Source organism: Zootoca vivipara, chromosome 1 (genome assembly GCF_965207765.1).
Source record: "Zootoca vivipara chromosome 1, rZooViv2.hap1.1, whole genome shotgun sequence".
In the NCBI taxonomy this organism is placed as follows: domain Eukaryota; kingdom Metazoa; phylum Chordata; class Lepidosauria; order Squamata; family Lacertidae; genus Zootoca; species Zootoca vivipara.
The window spans coordinates 128298117-128321141 of NC_142582.1; the positions used below are offsets into that span (position 1 = coordinate 128298117).

The 23025-nt window shown below is 44.0% G+C and overlaps 1 protein-coding gene across 5 annotated transcripts in view; it reads right to left on the bottom strand.

Moving 5' to 3' along the window:
- The window catches only part of ARID4A (AT-rich interaction domain 4A), a 61333-nt gene that overhangs the window by 5785 nt on the left and 32523 nt on the right, over positions 1 to 23025 (bottom strand). For all 5 annotated transcript variants that reach the window (XM_088674369.1, XM_035103943.3, XM_060271136.2 and 2 more), the window contains 10 exons: positions 17500 to 17572; positions 13588 to 13682; positions 13370 to 13467; positions 11687 to 11909; positions 10881 to 11125; positions 5409 to 5606; positions 4201 to 4285; positions 3861 to 4062; positions 3555 to 3617; positions 1672 to 2802 (listed from right to left, as the gene is read on the bottom strand). In XM_088674369.1, the coding sequence (XP_088530495.1) occupies positions 1672 to 2802; positions 3555 to 3617; positions 3861 to 4062; positions 4201 to 4285; positions 5409 to 5606; positions 10881 to 11125; positions 11687 to 11909; positions 13370 to 13467; positions 13588 to 13682; positions 17500 to 17572 (2413 nt within the window). The remainder of the gene's footprint in view (positions 1 to 1671; positions 2803 to 3554; positions 3618 to 3860; positions 4063 to 4200; positions 4286 to 5408; positions 5607 to 10880; positions 11126 to 11686; positions 11910 to 13369; positions 13468 to 13587; positions 13683 to 17499; positions 17573 to 23025) is intronic.

Below are 23025 nucleotides of genomic sequence, written 5' to 3' on the forward strand. Positions count from 1 at the left end.
CCGACCATCCCCACACCACCCATAATTGACAAGCCAGGCCATCGGGGATGACAAAACACGGTGTGCCGCAAACAGAAACAAAACACACCCAGTATATTCTTGGGAAGGAATGGAAGTGAGAATGGTATGGAGAGAGATAACCACCAGGAAGAGACGAGAAACAGTAAGCAGCCAATGAGAATATTAACGCTACTGCTAATTTATATCCTGCCCTTCCTCTCCAAGAAGCCCAGGGTGCCAAACATGTCACTGGTAAAATACAATTAAAACATACAATTCCAGTAACAGAAGCAGACTCAAGAAGTAGCATTCAGCAATTACAGCTGCAGCAACCAATTCGACTTCTCTCCCCAGCCCCTCACCATTCTAGTTCTTTCTTTGTGGCCTTCCTGCCTGAGGAGGTTTAAGGGCTCTTCACTACACTAGTAACCTCCAAGGATGCATTTCTGTAAAAAAGGTAGATTTCTATAGATCTTTTTTGGGCACTCCAGGGCCAAACACCTTTAAATAAATAACAACAACAACAAATAGCAATAAATTATTCTGACTTGCAACTCTGGCTAAACAAGAGGGAGCAGCAACTGTCATTTTGGCAATCACGGTGCTACAGAAGTCATGATTTGGCTAGCTCCCCTCACCGATACATTTCACCCCTCAAATACAGAATTCTGGCACACTGATGTGCATTCCTTAGCAGCATTTTAAATAATCTCCAGCTGCATGTCTCACAGACTGCGGCTGCATTACTCCCACAAGGGAGTAAGGTTGCAGTTCTAAAGAAGCACGTCCACACAACTCTTGAAATGTACTTGCGTCAGTCATATGCGAATTCAGGGGCAAACAAGCCTGGCACCGAAGCCTCTGCTTCATCTATGTGAACAGCTTAGCATAATCTGCTTATTTTTTCACAAACATAACAGATTGAGACCCACACACTTTGGCCAGCCTTTGTGGCTGCCAGGAAGCCACTCCTCCCCCACCCAGAAGGTCTTGTCCCTGACCTTGAACCCGAGGCTCCAAAATTTTGTGCAAGATCAACGACACTCAGCTGCTTCCCGTCTCTGGCTTCTGGGGACGGGCACAGGGACAGAGATGAGTGCTGCCACAATTGCACTATGGAGATGACACAAGCCTGGTGCAAATGGGCTGATGATCCCCGTGGGCTGGGGATTGGTTGTTGTTTTTTGCAATGCGCCTCTAAGGAACCGCATGAAAAGGACAGGCCCTTGCTCCCTTCTCCAGCTTGGAACTGGGAGTCATCCCCACAAGTTGTGTTGCACTTCCAGCTGCTCTGAGCATCACTGAAATGCAGGCTGGGCAAAGGGGAACACTTGCCATGGCTAGGAGAATTGGGGACTCCTGATGGTGGATATTGAAGTGCTGCTAGCCTACAAGCAGCAGCCAATTTCAATACTTCTATTCCCAACCCTCTATTTTGTTGTTAGCTGCCTCGATGGCATAAAAATAATGACTGAGCAAAATGTGACTCCTTGCTTCTAATCCTTCAGTGTTCTGCAAGTCATGCTTTCAACATGTTTACGAAGAGAGGGAATTTTACTTTATTTACAAAACTTATATTCTGCTTGATTATAAGCAAACTTCTATGTGTATTACAAAAATCACTTTATGGAAGCATCAAAATGAAGTTTCCATTTAGAAGTTAGCACTCACCCCTCTCCCCGATCTCCCTATCTGGGATGGCGATGCTACAATTGCTTGAAGTAGTGGTGAAAGCTTCAAACCCATTGGCAGACTCGCTCTCACAGAGACCTTCCTGAGACTCTTCAGCCACGCTGTCCACTTCAATGGTGATGTCACTTTCGCTCTTTATGCTCCGTGATTCATCCTGACTTAAGGTGAGAGGAGAGGCCACAGAGAAGTTCGGCTGGACCACGGGAGGTAAGGCAGGCGGGCTTGAAGTGGGGTGGCTGGAGTCTGGTTTCTCTGCTATTAACTTTTCAGGCCCGATCTTGTCCTTTTCGTCAACGTCGTCCAAGTCCACTTCATGGCAGAGGAGAGTTTCGGGCCCGATCTGAGGCATGGAATCATCCTCGTCTTTCAGTGCTGGGTTGCGGTTTTCCTCGGAACAATTGAAGTGCTCACCCCCCCGGCCCTGAAGACGCTGATCAGATTCTGCCACCAGGGATGGCATTTCCTCGTTCTCGTTTCTGAGTGAGTCATCTGCACCAAAGTCTTTACATTCTTCTGTCCCGGAACATTCATTTGTCCTCCCCTCAGACACGATATTTGGCACTTCCATCTCGCCCACCAGCCGGACCCGTTTGTCGGGGGATGGCTGTTCCGCCGTCTTCCTTTTCGAAAGCTTCTTATCTTTTGCACAAGGATCTGTTTCGTTCTCAGAAGGGGTGCTCAATCCTTTACTGTCCGAGGAGGACGTATCTAATCTTTCAGAATCTGAGAGATGTTCGCTTGCTGCCTCTTCCTGGTTTAGTGGTGTGCTCTTTACATTCTCCAGGGAGGAGTCTCTTGTTCTGTTCCGCCGTCCTTTCGCTCTAGGTGATTTTTCCACCTCTCTCTTGATATCTTCTACTTGGTCACTTTTGTTTCCAAAAATCTGAACCACTTGTTCGTTTTCTTCAACTTTTAGTTTCAAAGGTTCCAAAGGGTGGATCTGATTCCTGTCATTCTCTTTCAGCACAAGTGAGATCTTTGGGATTTCTTCATCAGGTTTTTCAACTGTTCGTTTCTCATCTTTTTCTGGGTCAGAATTGGCTGGAGAAAACTCTTCATTCATATTCTTTTCAGACGCTTCATCTGCATCACTGTCAGATGAAATGGAGTCTACAAAAAAATACACGCATAGCACAGAACAAGTAGTCAAGGCACAACTTTATATGAAAGTTGGTATCAGTTGCAGTTAAGTCATTTAAAGCCCATTTATTTCAAACATTCTATTCTTGAGTTCGACTGAGGCCAATTCCCAGAGTAGTTTAGCAATCCCTCTTTCACAGGGAACTCTGGAAAATGTAGCTCTGTGAAGGGAATATGTCTCCACTCAGAACTCTTAACAAACTATGGCTCCCAGAATGGCTGCTTAAATTGGTATCATAGTGCTTTAAACGTATAGTGTGAATGTCACTTTAGTTGGATCCCCCCTAAGCTAAAGAGAAATATTATTTCAATAAAGCTACAAAAAAGTAGGCTAGAACAAAGGTATACATAGTTTGAAAGTGTCTCTAAAAGCACAGCTCCTCTCTCACTGCAAATGATGGCTGGGGAGATGGGAGTATTCAGAAGGTTAAACTTCTGTAAAGTTTGAGTCTTTCATACCTAATTACGCAGCTGCATTTCACCCTCCGCTCTCTCTCTCTCAAGAATACAATAGGTCTCATTAGAGGCATGAAGAATCTGTTTATGTGATTCACATTGTTTTACACCATGAAAGGCTGTAATCAGGAGCCAACGGAAGCAATAGGTATTGCTCCTCTCCCCAACTGCAGGCAGTGTCCTGTCTCAATCCTCTTGCCGTACATCCCCCCCCCCCGATTTTATAATACATCTTCCCACAACATATGGGGGGGGAATCTACTCACCATTTGACCCTCTGTCAGAATCCAACATTCCTGAGCTACGTCTTGTTTGCCTGCGAGACAGTCCTAAAAATTAAAGGAAGAGGGTATATCAGTGACTGGGAGCAAGAACACTACAAAGAAAAGGTTTTATTTATTCTCCGAGAGAGAGAGAGTGTGTGTTACTTAGCACATTATGCTTTACACCTCATGCCTTTTAAATCAGAAGAAAAGCTTTGCCATCCTAAAGAGCATCATTAGATGCTTGTTCAAGAGCCTTTGTAAAAAAAAAACCATACACCAAAAATCCAAGTCTTGAAGTGGAAATACCTTCAGTCCCGTTAGGCAAGGGTGAGCAATCCGGCAGGCTGCCGCGCGAGTTTCGGGCTCCTGGTTTACTTTCGCTATTGGGAGTTTTGGGCAGACCACACGACAGGTTTGAAAGAAGAGTAGATTTCAGAGGAGGGCGCCCCCGTTTCACCTTTTGCTTCTCCTCTTCTCTCTTTTCATCTTTTTCACTTTCTTCTTTACTCTGAACACAGATACATACGAATACAGTCATTTTTACTGCTGTGCAACGAATCTTAAAGGATTTACAGAAAGAAAGGGTAATCAGAAAGGGAAAAGTCCCATTTCTGAAAATAAAAGGCTTATGAATAATGCTACATACTTTTGCTTTTTTCTTTTGCTTCTTCTTTGAGCCTCCTTTCTCCACAGGCCAAATAATCCTATCAGCTTTCACCCATTCATCGTATCTACCGAAAACATACCATGCAGAATTATTACTCCTGTTAAAAATGGCTTTAGAACAAAGGCGAATTGTAAAAAGAACCTCACCTGAAAAAGCATCCCCCCCCCGATTTCAAGCCTACAAAGGAAGTCTTGCACCATACCCCCCCCCCAAAAAAAATGTTTTTAATTTTAAACGGTTAGTTAGTAGGTGAACTATAAACAGCATCTCCCAACATTTCCAGTAAGTCAGTAGTCATTTCAGATATTGAATGCTTCTAGGTGTAAAATAATATATATTTTTTTCCAAAATGAAGAAACTGTCCGATGACTTTTATTTTTATTTTTTAAATGTATCTCAACTTATTTCTTTCTTTACAGATTTCCCCTCTCTCTGTGCCTCATACCTCCTCAAATCTGTTCCAGAGGGTTGGAGAACACTCCAGAACAGTGGGTGTGTGGCAGAAAAAGAGGGGGAGTTCCACTGCGCAAGCAGAAACTTGCACTGATGAAGAAGTGTGCATGCACACGAAAGCTCATACCAATGGCAAACTTAGTTGGTATCTATGGTGCTACTGGAAGGAAATTTTTAATAGAATTGTACAGTATAGATAACCTGAAGGGTTATCTAGTCCAACCCCCTGCAATGCAGGAATTCTGCCCACAGCCGTCCCTAGGTGGGCTCAAACCAACCTTCTGGTTAACAAGGAGACGCACTGACCCACTGCGTCACCTGCTCCTGGATATTGCCCTTAGTGTTCAATTGTGTCCATAAAGAAAAGGGAAACCATCAAAGGTTTGCCATGTCTTCATTTAACATTGCTGAGTAAACAAGAGGCTGTCCATCAAATCTTATCATGTGTGGGCACTCCTGACAGTATCATTTTCCTAAGCGAACCTTTTTGGGGCACATTGACTCATTACAAGTTGACTTTTAAAAATGGCTGCATGAAGCAGCTCCTAATACACGGCCCAGGCAAAACACTTGATGATGCTCACGCCTGATCAAAGCACACCAGGGCAAAAGAGGAGGGGGCAGGACTGAAGGCAACTGCCTGCAGGGCCTCAGGTAGTCCACCTGAATGTTTATTTGCCACCACAACATGACTGTAAAACAGGATTACAAGGTTGACTTTCTTCTCCCCTCACCTTACATTCCAGCCGTAATAATGCACCAAGTACAAAACCTCTCCGTCATCGTTCTCTGTGCTTTTAATACTGGCTTCATAAATTTTCTGAGTTTTGCCACGGCCGTATTTTACTTTCACTTTGGTTCCCGTTAGGCAAGGCTCTGTGTCTTCATCGCCCTCCTCTCCTTCCGATTCTCCTCGGTTTTCAAGTTCTTCCCTGCAGCAAGACAGGTAACAGGATGCAAACTAATTATAGAGGCCAGACGTGGGCAGCAGCTGCGATCCTCCTCGCTTACATTATGCTTGCATGGCGGCAATGCAGCACCGCCAACCAACCTCTGCCTCGAATGGAAGTGACTCAGCAACTGAATCCAGGCAAACGTGCACTTTCCCAAGTCATGAATCTTGGGCAAGCACCTAATCAATCCCACAGAGCCACAGTGCAGCTGATGGAAAGCGCTCAAGTCAATCCCAATGCAAGTCGCGACTAGCCTTTCAGGACATTCATTTTAATTTGTTACTGCTGAGTACTTTTCTCAAGTGGCTGCCTACTAGTTAAAGAAAAGCTTTTCACAAACCCACCTGCCTCATCTCTTGCCCTACAACACCTTTAGCTAGATTGCTGCACCCCATACAAAGTTTAGGAGGAAAACCTTAAGGCAGAGAACAACCATGGCGCCAGGCAAAAACGCCCCTCTTCAACCAGGCCTTGGGCTGATTAATATTCTACAGCCTTTGTGGGAGCTGAGGGTATTGTTTTGTTGTTTCTGTTTTTAACTATTTATTTGTGCTTTTGACTTGTATTTTTGTCCTGTGAGCCACCCTGAGATCTTTTGATGAAAGGCAGTATACAAATCTAATAAACAAACAAACAAATCGCTCAGATAATCACTTACATGTAAGAAAATATACACACAGCATAAAATAAAGCATGCACTTGCATTCAGCTGCCCCCAGAGACACAGCACTCATCAGGACTCCCAGCTACAGGTACATGCAGCAAAAGTAAGTGTAAGACGAGCCTATTGGATCAGGCCAAGGCCCATCTAGTCTAGTGTCCTGTGGGAAGCCTGCCAGGAGGATCCGAGTGCAGCTGTTCCTTGCCCACCTGCAGTTCCAAGCAGCTGGTATTCAGATGCATGCTGTCCACATTGGAGGTGGATCGCAGCCTTGGAGGTCGGCAACTTCATTTAATGTCCTTCCCAGAATCAGAAACCCAGGGCCTTTAAGGCAGAACCCCACCTGGTCTGCAGGTGAGGATGCAATTTCCCACACGAAAGCGGAGTGGCCCCAAGAAAAGGGCATTTGCGCGTTGGAAGAGATCTGTGCTGCACGTGGCTATTTGCACCACTGATGTCACTCAAGAGACAGGCACGGCAAACGGTCCGGGAACATTAACTAGCGCAGCACTGCAGAAGCTAAAGTAGCTGTGGATCTGCAGAAGCTGCTCTGTATCAATGTCTAATCTATCCCAGTATGGTAATCCTCAGATGAAGGGGCAGTCTATAAATTTAATAAATAATAACAGTAATACTACTCCTGGATTAGCAGCAGCAGCAGCTTGCCAATATTTCGGGTCACCGTTTTTCAGATTCTGGCCACTGGAGATTTAAAATGGGGAATCCAGGGACTGCAACTAGGGTATTTTACATGCAAAATGTGTGTTCCACCCATGGCTCCCTCTCCTCATGGTCCCTTGCAAAGGAGTTATTGAAAGAATGATATTCAGAAGATTTGGGGCATTAAAATAAGTTTCTTACATAACTTGTTATTCTGATGTACCATGACATTTCCAGATAAATGACTGGAGGTAATGCAATATTTAAACAACTGGCTCATTTCTGTCAGCTCTCATATAAAATTATGCATTGTTATTGTGGATTTTTAATTCTCTTCCTCAGACTTTTCAAAGCAGTCTTGCCTGCTCCACAACTTGCCTTTGCTCTATTTAGCCTATCACTTCCAACCCTCCAGAATGCACTTCAGTGAAAACCGCAAACATCTTAGGTTCCAGCCTATTCTGTTTGCTAACCTTGCTCTGCAAACCTCTCCGTGAAACCTCTCTTTCAAATCAGAACCAGTGAAGGCGGTGAAGGTCCTGTGTGAGTGCCTGGAGGCGGTTGGAGGATGGATGGCAGCTAACAGATTGAGGTTGAATCCTGACAAGACAGAAGTACTGTTTGTGGGGGACAGGAGGCGGGCAGGTGTGGAGGACTCCCTGGTCCTGAATGGGGTAACTGTGCCCCCGAAAGACCAGGTGCGCAGCCTGGGAGTCAATTCTGTATCCAGGGCAGCTGTCTATCAGCTCCATCTGGTACGCAGGCTGAGACCCTACCTGCCTGCAGACTGTCTTGCCAGAGTGGTGCATGCTCTAGTTATCTCCCGCTTGGACTACTGCAATGCACTCTACGTGGGGCTACCTTTGAAGGTGACCCGGAAACTACAACTAATCCAGAATGCGGCAGGCAGCCGCCGAGACCACATAACACCGGTCTTGAAAGATCTACATTGGCTCCCAGTACGTTTCTGAGCACAGTTCAAAGTGTTGGTGCTGACCTTTAAAGCCCTAAATGGCCTCGGTCCAGTATACCCGAAGGGGCGTCTCCACCCCCATCATTCTGGGCGTCTCCACCCCCATCATTCTGCCCAGCACCGAGGGCCTTCTGGCGGTTCCCTGGTTGCGAGAAGCCAAGTTGCAGGGAACCGGGCAGAGGGCCTTCTCGGTGGTGGCGCCTGCCCTGTGGAACGCCCTCCCATCAGATGTCAAAGAGAAGAACAGCTACCAGATTTTTAGAAGACATCTGAAGGCAGCCCTATTTAGGGAGACTTTTAATGTTTAATAGATTATTTTATTTCATTTTTCTGTTGGAAGCCTCCCAGAGTGGCTGGGGAAACCCAGCCAGATGGGCGGGGTATAAATAATAAATTATTATTATACTAGTGTTGTTCAGCCCATTTAGAAAACGGGCGCTAGAGGATATGTGAGAGCGTGCGCGCGCGGCTGCTGGTTGGGGGAAGAGTGAGAGCGGAGGGAATCGGCGCGTTTCCGCGCAGGCCCATCTCACTGAATCCTTACTTGAAATCTCGGAGCAGGACACGGGAGTGTACGCGCGCTGGTTGGGAGGTTGAAATCAAGAGAGGGTTGGGCGGGGCAGAGGGCAGGGGAGAAGCGGGCAGGGTCCTGCCTGCTCCTAGGCGGGACTTCCACACCTCGTCAGTGCGTGAGGCTTGAGACAAATACTGTAAGGTACTACCATAATGAGTGGCGATAACAATTACAAAGGCAAACAGGGACTTTCTGGGACGGTGGCAACAGAGCGGGTATCTTTTCTGCACTTGAGGCGAGCCGCGCTCATGGGAGAAAGGTGTCTCTCTTCCCCCACCTCCAGTACGATGGCGAAGTTTGTTTTGTCTTGGGGGGGATGAGCCTCCCTCCCTCCTTCACACCGAGACGCTGACTTTCCCAGGAGCAGTCACCCGCTTTCACCCCATTGTGAACCCGGCGGGCGGCGGCACCATCCCGACTACATCCACGGCGACCCTCCCTGCCTTCAAGACGGCTTTGTCAGAGGCACAGCGATCTGCGTCCCGAGGAGCGCATGGTGTTGGGCGGCTGGGCTGGCTGAGTGGGGGCACCGTCCCTTGACGGAGGCAGTTCCGCTGACGAAATGGTAGGCAGAGGAGTGGGGGGACTTGCTGCTAGTCGCCGGTGGGCGGGGAGCGTAGGAGGGAGGAAAAGCAGCCTTCTCCTCCTCACGCTTTAGCGCAACTGCAGTGAGGTGCTTGTCCGGCCGGGAGCAACGGTTGGCAGAGGGGTGGGGGGGTGGGGAGAGCGCGCGCGTCCAATCCGTGTGTCCCTGGTTGTCTCTGCTGTCCAATCCCTGTGTCCCTGGCGCACATGCGCAGTACCCCAGGGACACACGGGACAGCTTGGACGCAGGGACAACTTGGACTTTATTATATAGGATGATTATTATCCGCGCACTCCAATGGTTCATTCAGTTTTAACTGCATGGTGTTCTAATGCCACCTTGCATTTGTACCCAAACAATTATCTGAGAAGCCAAAGGATGCATAGGAATTAGAGCAGCAACCCACTTAAATCAAATCATCATGAGTTTTAGTCAATCAATTAAAACCTGAATATAGGTAAAACAGTATTTCTGAAGCAAAAAGTGTATTTTCTTAGAAGAGTTCTTTCTCCTGTGTATACAGAGAAAGAGAAATGGCTCCTTAGGTGGTGCTTGCCACTTTCAGTTTTTATTACGTATTTTGTAAATAAATAACCCCCCCCCAAACCAGCCATACCTTTTTATCAACTCAAGGTTTCTTTAAAAAAAATAAATCTAACTGGATTAAACAGTGCAACCCTAATAGCTACATCAACTTGGATATTACATCTTACAGAACCCTGCACACAAATATATTACTGGTATACAAGAAGCTCTTTGAAAATGCCTTCTGTAAATGCCTAGTACAGTGCAGCTCAATAGCACTTCTTATCCATATTCTAAAAAAAGTTCCCTTCTGACAGAACTGATGAATAAGCTGTGCTCAAGCACAGATTATGCTGTCGGAAGTCACCTTAGGGATTTTTTTTTGCTAAAGCTGAACACCCCAGGATTTTGCTTTAAGGCAGCCTAGATTCATGCTTTTGAATCATGGTGCTGAAGGAGACTCTTGAGAGTCCCATGGACTGCAAGAAGATCGAACCTATCCATTCTGAAGGAAATCAGCCCTGAGTGCTCACTGGAAGGACAGATCCTGAAGCTGAGGCTCCAATACTTTGGCTACCTCATGAGAAGAGAAGAGTCCCTGGAAAAGACCCTGATGTTGGGAAAGATGGAGGGCACAAGGAGAAGGGGACAACAGAGGACGAGATGGTTGGACAGTGTTCTCAAAGCTACCAACATGAGTCTGACCAAACTGTGGGAGGCAGTGGAAGACAGGAGTGGCTGGCGTGCTCTGGTCCATGGGGTCACGAAGAGTCGGACACAACGAAACAACAACAAAGATTCATAGGCTACAGGTAATGGGAAACTATGGAAATTGGCATATTTATTTCACCAAAGAAAAGGCAGGAATTTTGTGTAGAGCTACTGCAGAAACCTGTGGCCCCTTCAGGTATTGCTGGACTCCAACTCCCACTGGTACCAGCTGGCAAGGCCAATATCCAGCGATGATGGGAGTTGTAGTCCAACATCTTGAGGGGCACACATTCCCCAACCCTGGCACTGAAGCCTCATATAACCTTCTTCTTGGAGCTATCATACTACCAAGCTCTTTGCTAGCTGCAAGCTTTTAAAAAAGGACGAAGACTTTGTCCATTTACGTTCTTATACTGACCCTGCCCTATAAAACGACACCATTTGAGATGCAATTTAACATGGATTAAGGGAAATTTTCACCGGGTGTCCAATTTCAAGACTTTTACACTCGTGTGCGACAGCATCAGACAAAAAGTAAAAGAAGTAAAAGACATATTTCTTGCCTCCTGTCCTCCTCTTCATCTGACTCCTTGTCAGATTCCTCTTCCTTTCTTGCTTTCTTTTCCTTTTGCTTTGGTGTGGTCTTTCTGCTTCCAGGGGACAACTCATTTTCCCTTTTTTCTGCATTACTGGACATGTCTTCTACATCTTTGTTCTCCTTGTTGCTGTCTCTTAGTTTGTCCTGCATTTTATCATCTTCGCCTTCCTTTTTAGCGACAGCGACATCACGAACAAGTCTCCTTCGTCCCTATGATAGTTGGGGGGGGGGAGGGAGAAGAAAGCATGCTGTTTAAACTGCATTGCTGCCTTCAAGGCGGTAGGATTACACAATACAGTGCTGCAGTATTAAGTTAAAGCTTTTTTCCTTGACTAGCGGCACATCAGGGAATTCATGCACAAGCAAAATATATAACTGGAAGCACAGCTTTATGATTAGGTATCTAAAAACATGGATTCTGTTAGCACGTAAGCAGTGTGAGCAGCAACAGATACAAGCATGAGGAAAACAGGACTGAGAAAACGCAGGAGGAAATGAGCTGCCAGCTTTTTTGCAGAACAAACATTACCTTACTCTCATTGGTCTATATAGCTGGTTAATTAAACCCCTGCTGGGAGAGCAAGAGTAGGAACCTCCTTTTTTTACTGTACTTTCTCTTTCCATTTATTTATAACCATGCAAAGTATAACGGATGTCAGATAAAATAAAAGGAGAAAGAGATATCTAGAACAAATCCTATAGGAACACATTTCCATTCCAAAATCAAACATAATAAATTAATACCGCAAGGTTCTAAGTAATGGACCTTACCCTAGGAGACCTCTGCTCAATTTCTTCTTTTTCGCTTTCACTGCTGCAATCGTTTTCATCCTCCTCAACCTCTATGGGGAACATCTCTGGCTCTTCTTTTACACTTTCCTCCATTGGCTCTTCTGGTTTCTGTACTGCTTCTATTATTTTTGGTTCATTGTGGTGGATGGTTCTAAACTGAATGTTCGCAGACCGGCAGTACTCTTCGAAACCATAAAGATACCTACAGGTTTCGGAAAAGGAATTTATTGGCAACGTAGAAATTAAAATAAAAAATAAGGCTCTTTCCATCACCTAGGCAGCACAGAGGGAGAGAGCACACTCCGTTAACACCCTCAAGTTCTGCTCTAACTCAAGAGGAGGTTCTGATCTACAGAATAATTCTCCCCATGCCACCCTCTCCTTTTAATCCTCAGTCAGAGTGGGAAGGAGGTTTCTCTCTGTCTTCTGTCTCTCTGTCTTGACATATGGCTGCTCAGTGCACTGAGGACTCTTGGAAATGTGATTTTTATTAGGCCGGCTTGGGTGGCCATATCCTAGGGTAATAAGCAGAGATATGAATGAGCCTTGTGGTCACGCACGCAGCTCCTTCGCTTGAGATGACAAATAAGGACCGCCTCTCCCTGCACAAACCGACCCAGACGTTGCGCTTGTCACCCGAGGTCCTTCTGTATGTGTCCCCCCTCCCTAAGAGGTAAAGAGAGTAACTACAAGACAACAGGCCTTTTCTGAGGTGGCTCCCAGACTGCGGGATTCTCTCTCCAGAGGCCTGTCTGGCACCATCCTTGCATGTCTTTAGGTGCTAGGTGAAAACATTCCTCTTTACCCAGGCCTTTGGCCATTAAACAATCTATGGCATTTTAAATGTGTGTGGGTAGGGGAATTGTTGATATGCTTTTTTTCTGCAATTGTTTTAAAGTTTTTTTATTGTTATTAAGCTATGTATATTATATTTTTAATGTTGTACACTGCCCTGGGATCGTCGGATAAAGGGCAGTTTATGAATAAATAAGTCAAGAGGAAGTCTTCAGATAGCTACAATTTCCCCATGTCATTCGTACTTACTTCCTTATTTCAACAATCTATATATACCACTTAATTACAATAGTTTCTAAGCAGGCCACAAGAAGCTCAACACTTAAAAAAAGAGAAAAAGGTCAAACTATAAAATTTCAAACCATGGCTTAATATCTTGTTTTGTTCTGAAGCCATTTAATCACCATTTCCCAGTATGGACAAAATGCAAAACTCTAAGTTAAGTTGAAGTCTCTCTCCTAGTTTGCTTGCTCGCTTCTGTAAAGGGAGGAGCAAAGGGATTATAGGAGGAGTGGCTAGGCTTGTTTGTACTTAGGGCTTAACTAAGCAGAACTATGATTGCCCAAATGAGGCAATAAATTCTAGCTGCCGCCAACTTACCATTTTGCTTTGAAATGTAATATTACATTTGGAAGTTTAAGTTGTTAACCACAGCAGACAGCAGTTGGGACTGCGGAGTTAGCAAGATGGAAAAATGTACAGTAGCTAAAAACCTGTACAGCACAGTGAAGTTATTGTTAGTGAAAGTCCCCCTTGCTATTGTCTATACTGTATTGCCTCCTCCCCCCGCCAAATCCTGCTTATGATTTCCTTCGGGTCTAAGCAAGTTTTGAGTAGTTGTAGCTTAAATAAAAAGAGACTACTTACTTTCTATAAGCAGTTTTTACATTGTAGGAAGCAGCGGAGTTCAAAATAGGAATGCCAAGGTCCATATAAATTTGCTTCCATACGGCTCCACTATCAATCTGTGTGGGAGGTAGAAAAGTATTTTAGGAGTACAGTATTGCACATATATAAATTAAATAGAAATCTAAAACAATGTTAGCCTGAAATTAAAGGCTAGCTTTAAGAAATGCCATACTTACATTGTCACACCCACCCTGCTGATATACCAGTCTGAAAAGTTTGAAGAGGTTAAGATCCTTATAGCCCAGAACAGGTGGCTTATTGATAGGAGTTCCTAATATAAAGGAGATAACAAAAAAAGCATTCATTACACAGGATTCCCACTTTTACTCTAAAGCACATATCTACACTTTACAGCTTATAAATAGCCACTTGCCTGATGTCATCTCCAGGCACCCAGGCTGCTCCCATTATTCCCCTTCAGCCTATTAGACCACAATCAATCCACAAATATTGGCAAGTGAATTACTATTATTATTTGGCTGGTAAGTTATTTGCATGGCTACATTATAGGCTTCTTCTTCTAACTGTTTGGCTGTGAGCATCTCGAAGCAGAAGTTGACACCTGGTGCCTGCTTTGGTAAAACAGATTGTTCTAAATATGATACAGAGTTGCTTTAAGATAATGATGTGTCAAGTTAAATGTCACCTTTAAAGGTAATGGAAATTCCAACCTCTTCTCCCTTCCGGAGTGAGGCATAAATAGACTCAACAATCAATTAGTAATTTGACAGAATCCTTTTTTGCAAATAAGGAAAACTTTTTTTTAGGTACTGTATCTGAAGAAGTGTGCATGCACACGAAAGCTCATACCTATGACAAACTTAGTTGGTCTCTAAGGTGCTACTGGAAGGATTTTTTAATATATATTTTTAGGGTTGAGGATATAAACAGCAAAAAATGGAGGGGGAAATGACCATTAAGAGCTTAAAAGCACAATCGTAACAGTCTACTCAGAACTAAATCCTCCTGAACTCAATGGGGCTTACTTCTAGGAAAGTGGAATCAGGATTGCAGCCCAATATTTTATTAGGTTCAATTAGGACCAAGGCTTAACTATAGAAAACCACTCAAACTGGTGCAAAACACTGTGGATGGTAGATTGGGGCAGGCAATCCCCAGCAATGAGTCCTTCAGGATTCAGAATGTCACATTGGTTGCCCATATGATGCTGGGCCAAGTTCAAAGTCTTGAATTAATTTACAAGGCCCTAAATAAGGCCCTTTTATCTCTGCTTGATCGCCAAACTCTTCAGTGGCGTCACTGTTAGTGGTCATGGAATCATAGAGTAAGGTGGGACCCAAAGGGTCATCTAGGTTCCAACCTCCTGCAATGCAGGAATCTCAGCATGGTCCCCCAGGGCTCATATCTATAAGGATCTGTATGCTCAGTATTCTGTGGAACTCTCTATTAGCTGGTGTTAGACAGGCCTTCTTCCTAATGAACTTCCAGTGCTTACCGAATCCTTTTTAAAAAGGAATTTTAGAAGGTATTTTCATTCAATTCTTAGTTTATGTTTGAACTCATTTTTAGTCTCATTGTATTGGGTCTCCTGTATGCTGCTTAGAGACAACTGTAATTAGCAGCATACAAACTGAAAAAATAAATACAGTCCCTCCTGTCCCCCCCCCCACTGCAAAAATATAATCTGCAATTCAGGATTTATTATAGAAAACGAAAATATGCAGTGGCCCCATGAAGTCGACCACCCTTAAATATGCACATGGATGGTTACTGGTAATTGAGAGTCAAGGTTTTCAGAGGATAATGCCAGGAAATTAAAAGTTTTTTCAGTAAATGTCAAATCCAAATGAGAAATCTCCTGAAGTCATTTCCATCATTTACCAGCAGAGAGCATCCAAAGCAAGCATTCCTAGACAGATCCTGTTCTGTAGCAGAGACCGCTCTAGGCAGTTGATCTATGCTACCCACAGCAAGACATATATGAGCATACAGGAAGTTGCCTTATACACAGAGCACAGATTCATCTAGTCCAGCACCGTGTTACCAGAAATCTTTTTAACAGAAGCTGCTATGGATTGAACCAGGGACCTCTCACAAACAAAAATGAACTAGGGCTTCTCCTCCCATGAGGTATTAGATTAGTTCAGCAACAGTAATTAGTTGCCCAGTAATTTACACTGTATTGGAGACAGATGTTACATGAGACAGCAACATCAGCCAAGCACTGTTACCAAGGATTAAAAATGATGAATTTTATCCATTTCAGAATTTGTAGCTGTGCAAGGCAAGAAATAACCCCAGAATCCCAGGCAAACCAAAACACTAATAAGCCACCCAGTGATCCTCGGATGAAGGGCAGTAGAAATTTAAATAAAAACAATTTTAATAATAATAATAATAATAATAATAATAATAATATCCCTTTTTCAATGTGAGAACATTCATGCGAATTAAACCCCTTGACCTTGGATCGGCTCAACGCAAACATATGACAACAGGAAAGAAGATTCCACCTAAACATTAGGAAGAACTTCCTGACAGTAAGAGCTGTTCGGCAGTGGAATTTGCTACCAAGGAGTGTGGTGGAGTCTCCTTCTTTGGAGGTCTTTAAGCAGAGGCTTGACAGCCATCTGTCAGGAATGCTTTGATGGTGTTTCCTGCTTGGCAGGGGGTTGGACTGGATGGCCCTTGTGGTTTCTTCCAACTCTATGATTCTAGGTTTAAATTTGCTGACAACATGATTGCAAACAATTGTGCTCACTGGCTGCTTTCACAGCATAGAGCGCTTTAGTTTGCCATCACTCTGCCTGGCACTTCAAGTTGCAGTGAAAATGAGTGTTTCATTGATACTGCAACAGATTTGGACCTGACTAGCCAACTTTTAATCTTTTGTATTCTTGAACCTAGACTACCCACAGCAATCATGGAAGCCTGCCCCTTGAAAAGGTACAGGCCACAACATGCAACAAGCACAGTGGACCAAGTTTGTGGCAGAATTGGTCACTGCGAGCACATTACAGTGTGTGTTTTTTGTTTGTTTAATCCAAATAATTTGTATTGGTTTTCATGTAAATACAAGAACATATAACTACAGTATCAACACGTTTCTATTCTTGGCTTTCTATAACCTTCTGGGTATACTTCAAGATGTTGGTGCACACATACAGGGGGTTTAAACACACTCGAGCCATTATCAGGTGGGATTCTGTCAGATACCGGCAAATTCAAGTTGTGCAATTATAGTTGGTTGAGAGGTCCTGCACAACAAACCCACTTCCCCCAAAGATTGAAATTTTACAGTAAGGAAAGATACGGGGAAATGTGGGATAACACTTGCTTTGGTGCAATGTTTTGTAACCTCCCCACAAACAAGTCAGAATGAATGCTCAATAAACTGGTCACCTGGCAGTGTTCATAAAAAGGTAAAGGGACCCCTGACCATTAGGTCCAGTCGTGACCGACTTTGGGGTTGCGCGCTCATCTCGCATTATTGGCCGAGGGAGCCGGCGTACAGCTTCCAGGTCATGTGGCCAGCATGATAAAGCCGCTTCTGGCAAACCAGAGCAGCACATGGAAACGCCGTTTACCTTCCCACTGTAGCGGTTCCTATTTATCTACTTGCATTTTTGACGTGCTTTCGAACTGCTAGGTTGGCAGGAGCTGGGACCAAGCAACGGGAGCTCACCCCGTCACAGGGATTCGAACCGCCAACCTTCTGATCAGCAAGCCCTAGGCTCAGTGGTTTAACCACAGCGCCACCTGGGTCCCGGCAGTGCCCATATTCCACCCAAAAAAGGGTCCCACATACCTGCAGATACCTATGCCTCGCTTCTCTCACATGCTGCTACAAACTCATTACTGCAGTAAGATTGCTTAAGAGGATTCATTTTAGGTGATGGTGACGCCTAACATTTGTAAGCACCAGCCCAAATGCCTTGCACATTTACACTGAAGTAAATGTCTCAAAGTTCAATGGGACTTCCCCTCGAGTGCACAGGAATGTGGTCTCAACAGCATTCAGAGCACATCACAAGCATTCGGCACAATCAGCAAATATAGCACTGTTAAAATGCACTTCCACACTAGGTTCAGAGCTTCCATCGTTCTAAAAGGCCGTCAAGTTTTACCTCTGTCTTCCATAAACTTATAAAGCTGTTGGAGGAAATTGTCCCTCTCTTCAGGATCAAGCTCTTCCTCGGGCTGCCAAAAGAAAAGAAAAAAGGAGACACATTATTTTTTTAAAAAAATTATATGCTTTTGCCTTAATTGCAGCATCATAAGCATTTGCATACGGAGAGCCGAGTTCGACAAATTTCAGATCTGCAAAAAAACAGTATTATAAAATTGGCAAGAGGGAACTATTCACCAAAATACGTTATATGGTATCCAAGCAACTTGATAGAAAGTGTCTTGCATGTTGACGTCTGATGGAGATTTGACAGGATCTGGAGCTCCCGTTAAATGCAAGTGGTCAGTCTTCATTTTGAAGGGACCCTGATGCCTGGCCTCATCCCCAAGAGACCACTGCCCCTGAAAATATACAGTGATTGGCATTAACCTGAAAAGCAGCTGAAGTTAGGTGCTCTATTAGAATCACTAATCTCTGCTCAGTTTCAGCTGGAATATTATGGAACCACAAGCAGCATTACTTCAAAGTAAACTACGCCCTTCTGCAGGATTCTGTGAGCTGTAAGGCAGAAGCAGGGAGCCCTTTGCACAACAAGGGCCACGTTTCCTTCCAGGCAATCTTCTGAGGGCCACAGGCCAGCGGAAGGAGGGGCCAGAATAAAAGTAAATAGAGCAAAGAATGTTAAGTTTACCTTTGCGCAGCAGACTGGTTTCTTCACACCACACACACACCCATCTCTCCTCTATCCAGACAAGGAAGAGGAATGATCAAAGTTCAAGTGAAACAGGGCCAATAAGGGATGTGGCCTGGGAAGTGTTCCAAGGGCCAGATAAGAGGCCTGGAGGGCCACTTTCTCGCCCCTGCTTTAAGAGGCTCCAGCAGGACCATTGTCTCCTTCTCCCACCCCCAGGTTTCAACTGACAAGTCACATTCTCTGGCTACTGAACGTGCTCAATCCCCACTGGGCTCTTTGGCCTCTGCATAGTTTAAGGTGCTTGTACTCTTGAAAACCTTGGGGTTCCCCCAAGAATGCCAATACCTCTCTCATGTTTCCGCTCCATTTCTGGTGGCCGAGTTCCCTATTAAGCGATCTATGCCAAGAATGAAGCTTTCACTCCTGCAGCATGTTTGCTAACAGATTATAAAATCTCATTGAAGCACGGGACACATGTGACTCTGCTGCAGGATCACACCACTTGCGGGACAGCTACCAATCCCAGCCTCCCTCCAAGGCAGGCAGGACCGGAATACATTGTTCCCACCCTGCTGTATAGCTACTTATAGCTACCTGTGGTAGCAGGAGACACTGGAAGAGGGCTGTTGGCTAAGGTCACCAAGCAGGCTTCTAGGCTGAATGGGAACTTAGTCTGGTCTCCCTGTTCCTAGCCTGGGATTCCAACGACTACAAAACACTCTCAAGCAGGTGGCTGAAGTGGACCTTGTGATCAGCTACCACATCCTGGGACAACTGCAGTACCTGGGATACATAGGTAACTCCTCTCCATGACTTTTGCATCTATCTACATGTCCATGGCGGGGAACTGGACGGCAGAGAATCCCAGATCACATCATTAATGACAGAAATATTCTTGGAAATGAGATTATTTCCATGGGGGAGTTATTTTCCCCTCTAGACATCCTACAAACCATGATCTTGCAAACAAACATTTCTACTGACAATCATAATTATTCTTGAGTATTTATCGTGGTACTCTTTCTCTAAAGGAACTTTTTGTTCTGAACAAAAAATTAAGTTGTGTCACCCAAGTGCTTATTGGGAGAGTATTTGGGGGCTGACATTATTAGAGTCAGTCAGTGTTCATATTCTTTCACTTTTTTGTGGTAGGAGAGGGAAGGAAAGCCAAATATATTTATTCCAGAGTGTTGAAAGGGCCATTCTGTTCAATGTTGATTTCGCAGACATGCTCCAGTAGCATCACATGAATCCTTAAGACTTTGCAATTTCTTGTTTTCTGACACACTGTGTGCACCAGTTTTTATGTTAAATTTTACTGCGCCCCAATAAAATGCTTCAGAAGTTCTTCAAGAGTTAAACGCATGTGTGTCAGGTGTAACTGAGCAAAATGTTAAATATTACACCAATGTGATCCTGTAACAGTTAAAAGTAATCTTAAGGGTTTCTTTTATGCACACTTTTACTGGGAGCAGAATGCTGAATGGAGTTCTAAATATGCACCATTTGATGATTTAACCCGCTTCATATTAATGGGGATTGGACTGGAAAGGGTGGGTGATGCTTGGTGTCAGATCATATGCTTTATGCATACAGGGACAGAAGTTCAATCCCCAAATCCCTCAGGAGCACTGGGAAGACACCTCAGCCTCAAACCTACTAATCTGTAAAGAAAGCTACAAGCCCCTATATATTCCTCTTTGGAAGCAGGACTCTTTATTTTTTTCATATATGATGCTTGCCAAATTCATTCAGTGATGCTATGGGATATAGTTTTAAAATAAAATGGCAGAGTTGTTTTCCCCAAACTCATGAGTTTTGACTTGCACTTTTGTGCTTCTTACATCAGCTTGGAAAAAGGAATATAATGAAAGTTCATTGCAGTTTTCTTAATTTAATTGTTTAGTATTGCGGGCCGTGCTCTGCATAGAATAGAATATTGAAGCCCCAAATGCATAGGGCAACCCAAGGTTTAAGCCCCACTGTGTAGATTGGGTGTTACTCCCAAGTAACTTGGACTAAATTGCAGGCACTGTGTGCTACTAAGGAACTTGTGGAATATTAAGGGCTCTCTTGAGTAACTACAATCTTTTAAAATGGTTTTATCAGTGATAAAGGAAGTACAGCAAGTGACCCAAGTTTGATTTGTTGCCAGAGAAATAAACAGGAGCCCTTGTTCAGGCCGGTGAGGAGTGGTTCTGCTCCACACATATAGCTGGCACCCGCAGAAATCAAGAGCCAAATACTAAATGTTAATGGCACTGGAAAAGACCTCTCATTCCTAGTTCTGCTTTAAATACTAAAAGTTCTGCTTTAAATATTAAAATATAAAAAATATTAAAAATGGCAAGGAAATTTAATAGTTTGTTATTCTTCAAAAGGAGATAAACACATAATTTGCCTCTGACAAGCAGTTTCTAGAACCTCCCAACCATCTTGTTTATAGCCTCAGAGGAACATCTTTATTTAGTGAGAATTCTAAATATGAGTATAGAGCATTTATGCAAAACATTTATAATGGTAGCTGAAGTTACCACACCGTGTCAGTATCAAGGTGCTGAAACATGCTGCAAAGGGTTTAATTAGGTTTTTGCATTCCAAATAAACAAGAGCACCACAAATGTCTACTTTCTTTTACTGCATTGTTTTATCAAAGTACTACGAAATTGCTGGAAAGAGTCAAGTCCAGTCTGTGCAGGAAACGTTATGCGCCTCCCAACAAGGACACAAGAGTCAAATGGCTATTGTAATTATTATGCTGCAGTAGGTATGGATGTTGTCAGTCACACGGGCGCTGAATATGTTCAGCCGAAAGGAAATTTATGTTTACAAGGTTAAGGAATTTCAGAACATAAAAGTCCTGCACACTTTTGAAAGTTATCATTAAACAAACGTGCATTTCTTTTTTGCAGACGCAGCTGTCTCCAAGCTTTGGGGAACAATCTGTTCTCCCAATAAAATTCCATAATCATATGAATAAAGAACAGTACAGTGGTGTACCTCGGGTTAAGAACTTTGCTTCAGGATGAGAACAGAAATCGTGCGGCGGCGGGCCCCATTAGCTAAAGTGGTACCTCAGGTTAAGAACAGTTTCAGGTTAAGAACGGACCTCCAGAACGAATGAAGTTCTTAACCAGAGGTACCACTGTACTAAAAGCTACCAACCCAGGTTTCTATCTTCATCTAGGGGTTTCATCAGATTCTATGAGCACCTCCACCCCACTTTCCAAACTCTTTGAACCAAATGCATGTAGTGTGTGTAAGCCCAGCTTTAGAACTGAATTTAGCATGGAGACCGGCGTAATCCATATGGTGCTCCCTCTGGGTGTTGGGACTCCCCAACGCCCATCAGACCTATCAATCATGGTCAATGGTCAGGGATTCTGGGAGCTGGTCCAATAACACTTGGAGAACCAAAGGTTAGCCAACCCTGATCTAGACTTTTGACTAAGGCAGATCTCCAATAACTATAAAAAGCAACAAAAAGAGAAAACAAAAAATCTGAAGTCAAAATGGCTTCTTTTGGTGTTTCTGCCTCCTCTAACCCTCTGAACCTCTGTAGAGGTACTTCAAGATCACAAAGGCCAGAGGAATTGGTCCCCATCTTGGGCACACCAGAGGATCCATGGGGCACAATGTCTGAGGAAAGAAAGTGCCCTCTTCTATTTTAGCGAGTTGCATACAGATTTGGCTTTTTTGGCCAAATCTGAAATCAGCTCCTCAACCGCTGGGGAATGGAATAGGTATGGATCTCAGCTAAGTGAAAAAGAGCAAGAGAATAATAACTGGAATAGCTTTCAACCTGATAAAATCTCAATACAAAAGCTTTCAATTGTAACTCAAGAGCAACTCATTAAAGCTCAGGATTAACAAGCAATATTTTGGGGGAAGCTGGGGGGAGAGAACCTAATCACCTGGATAATGGTACTTTGATGCACTGTTGCACATGGTGGTAATAACAAAGCCAGAAACTAGGCTTTGGGAAGAAGAGGGAATGGCAAACCCACATCACACACACCCCATTTCTACAAGTTACTTCAGATAAATTGCCAACTTGCTACAAGTGCTAGGAAGACATTTCCTTGGTCGAAACCCAGTACAGTACTTGGATGGTTCAAGGGACTTATAGTACTGTCAGAGGAAAAAAATCAGAGCATAAATAAATATATAATAATAATAATAGTTGACCTATTAACATATCCATGTGGGAAAGGGATAGTATGTTGCAATGGGGGAACTGGTTTCTTTTCACTGACCGAGTTCTGGGTTCAAATTCCTACACAGGTACACTGAAAACTGCATGTAGAAAAGGGGAGGCACAACAATAAGCAGCACACCAAGCACTGCTGAGGCTACAGGGGCTCCATACTTTTCAATAGGGCATGGGCTTGAGCCTCAAACAATCTACACTGGAGCAAGTGAAGCCGTGATTGGTGGATCGGACCCAACATGTCCTTTATCCAGAGGTGGCTTACCAGTCCCGAGGCCCATTCCACTGCCAGAACTGCAAGAAAAACCACCAGGTGACAAAATCTAGGCACAAAAGCAGGTTTATAAAAAATCGCAGCCAGTTTCGAACAGAACTACACCCCAGTTATTTTAAATACAAAATGTAAAAGATTTTAAATAGCAGAAAGAGAAGCCAGATGAAGTGCGCCTTCTTAGGACTGCATTTTTACTTCTGAATCAAACCACTGAAGAAAAAAAACTGACATAATAACATAAAATGCTTGAATATTTCCTTGTAGGAGGACTGGGGGGGGGGGAGGAGGAGAAGACTGGACTAGGTTTTAAGGAGATCCATATATAACACTTTGACTTAATGATCCA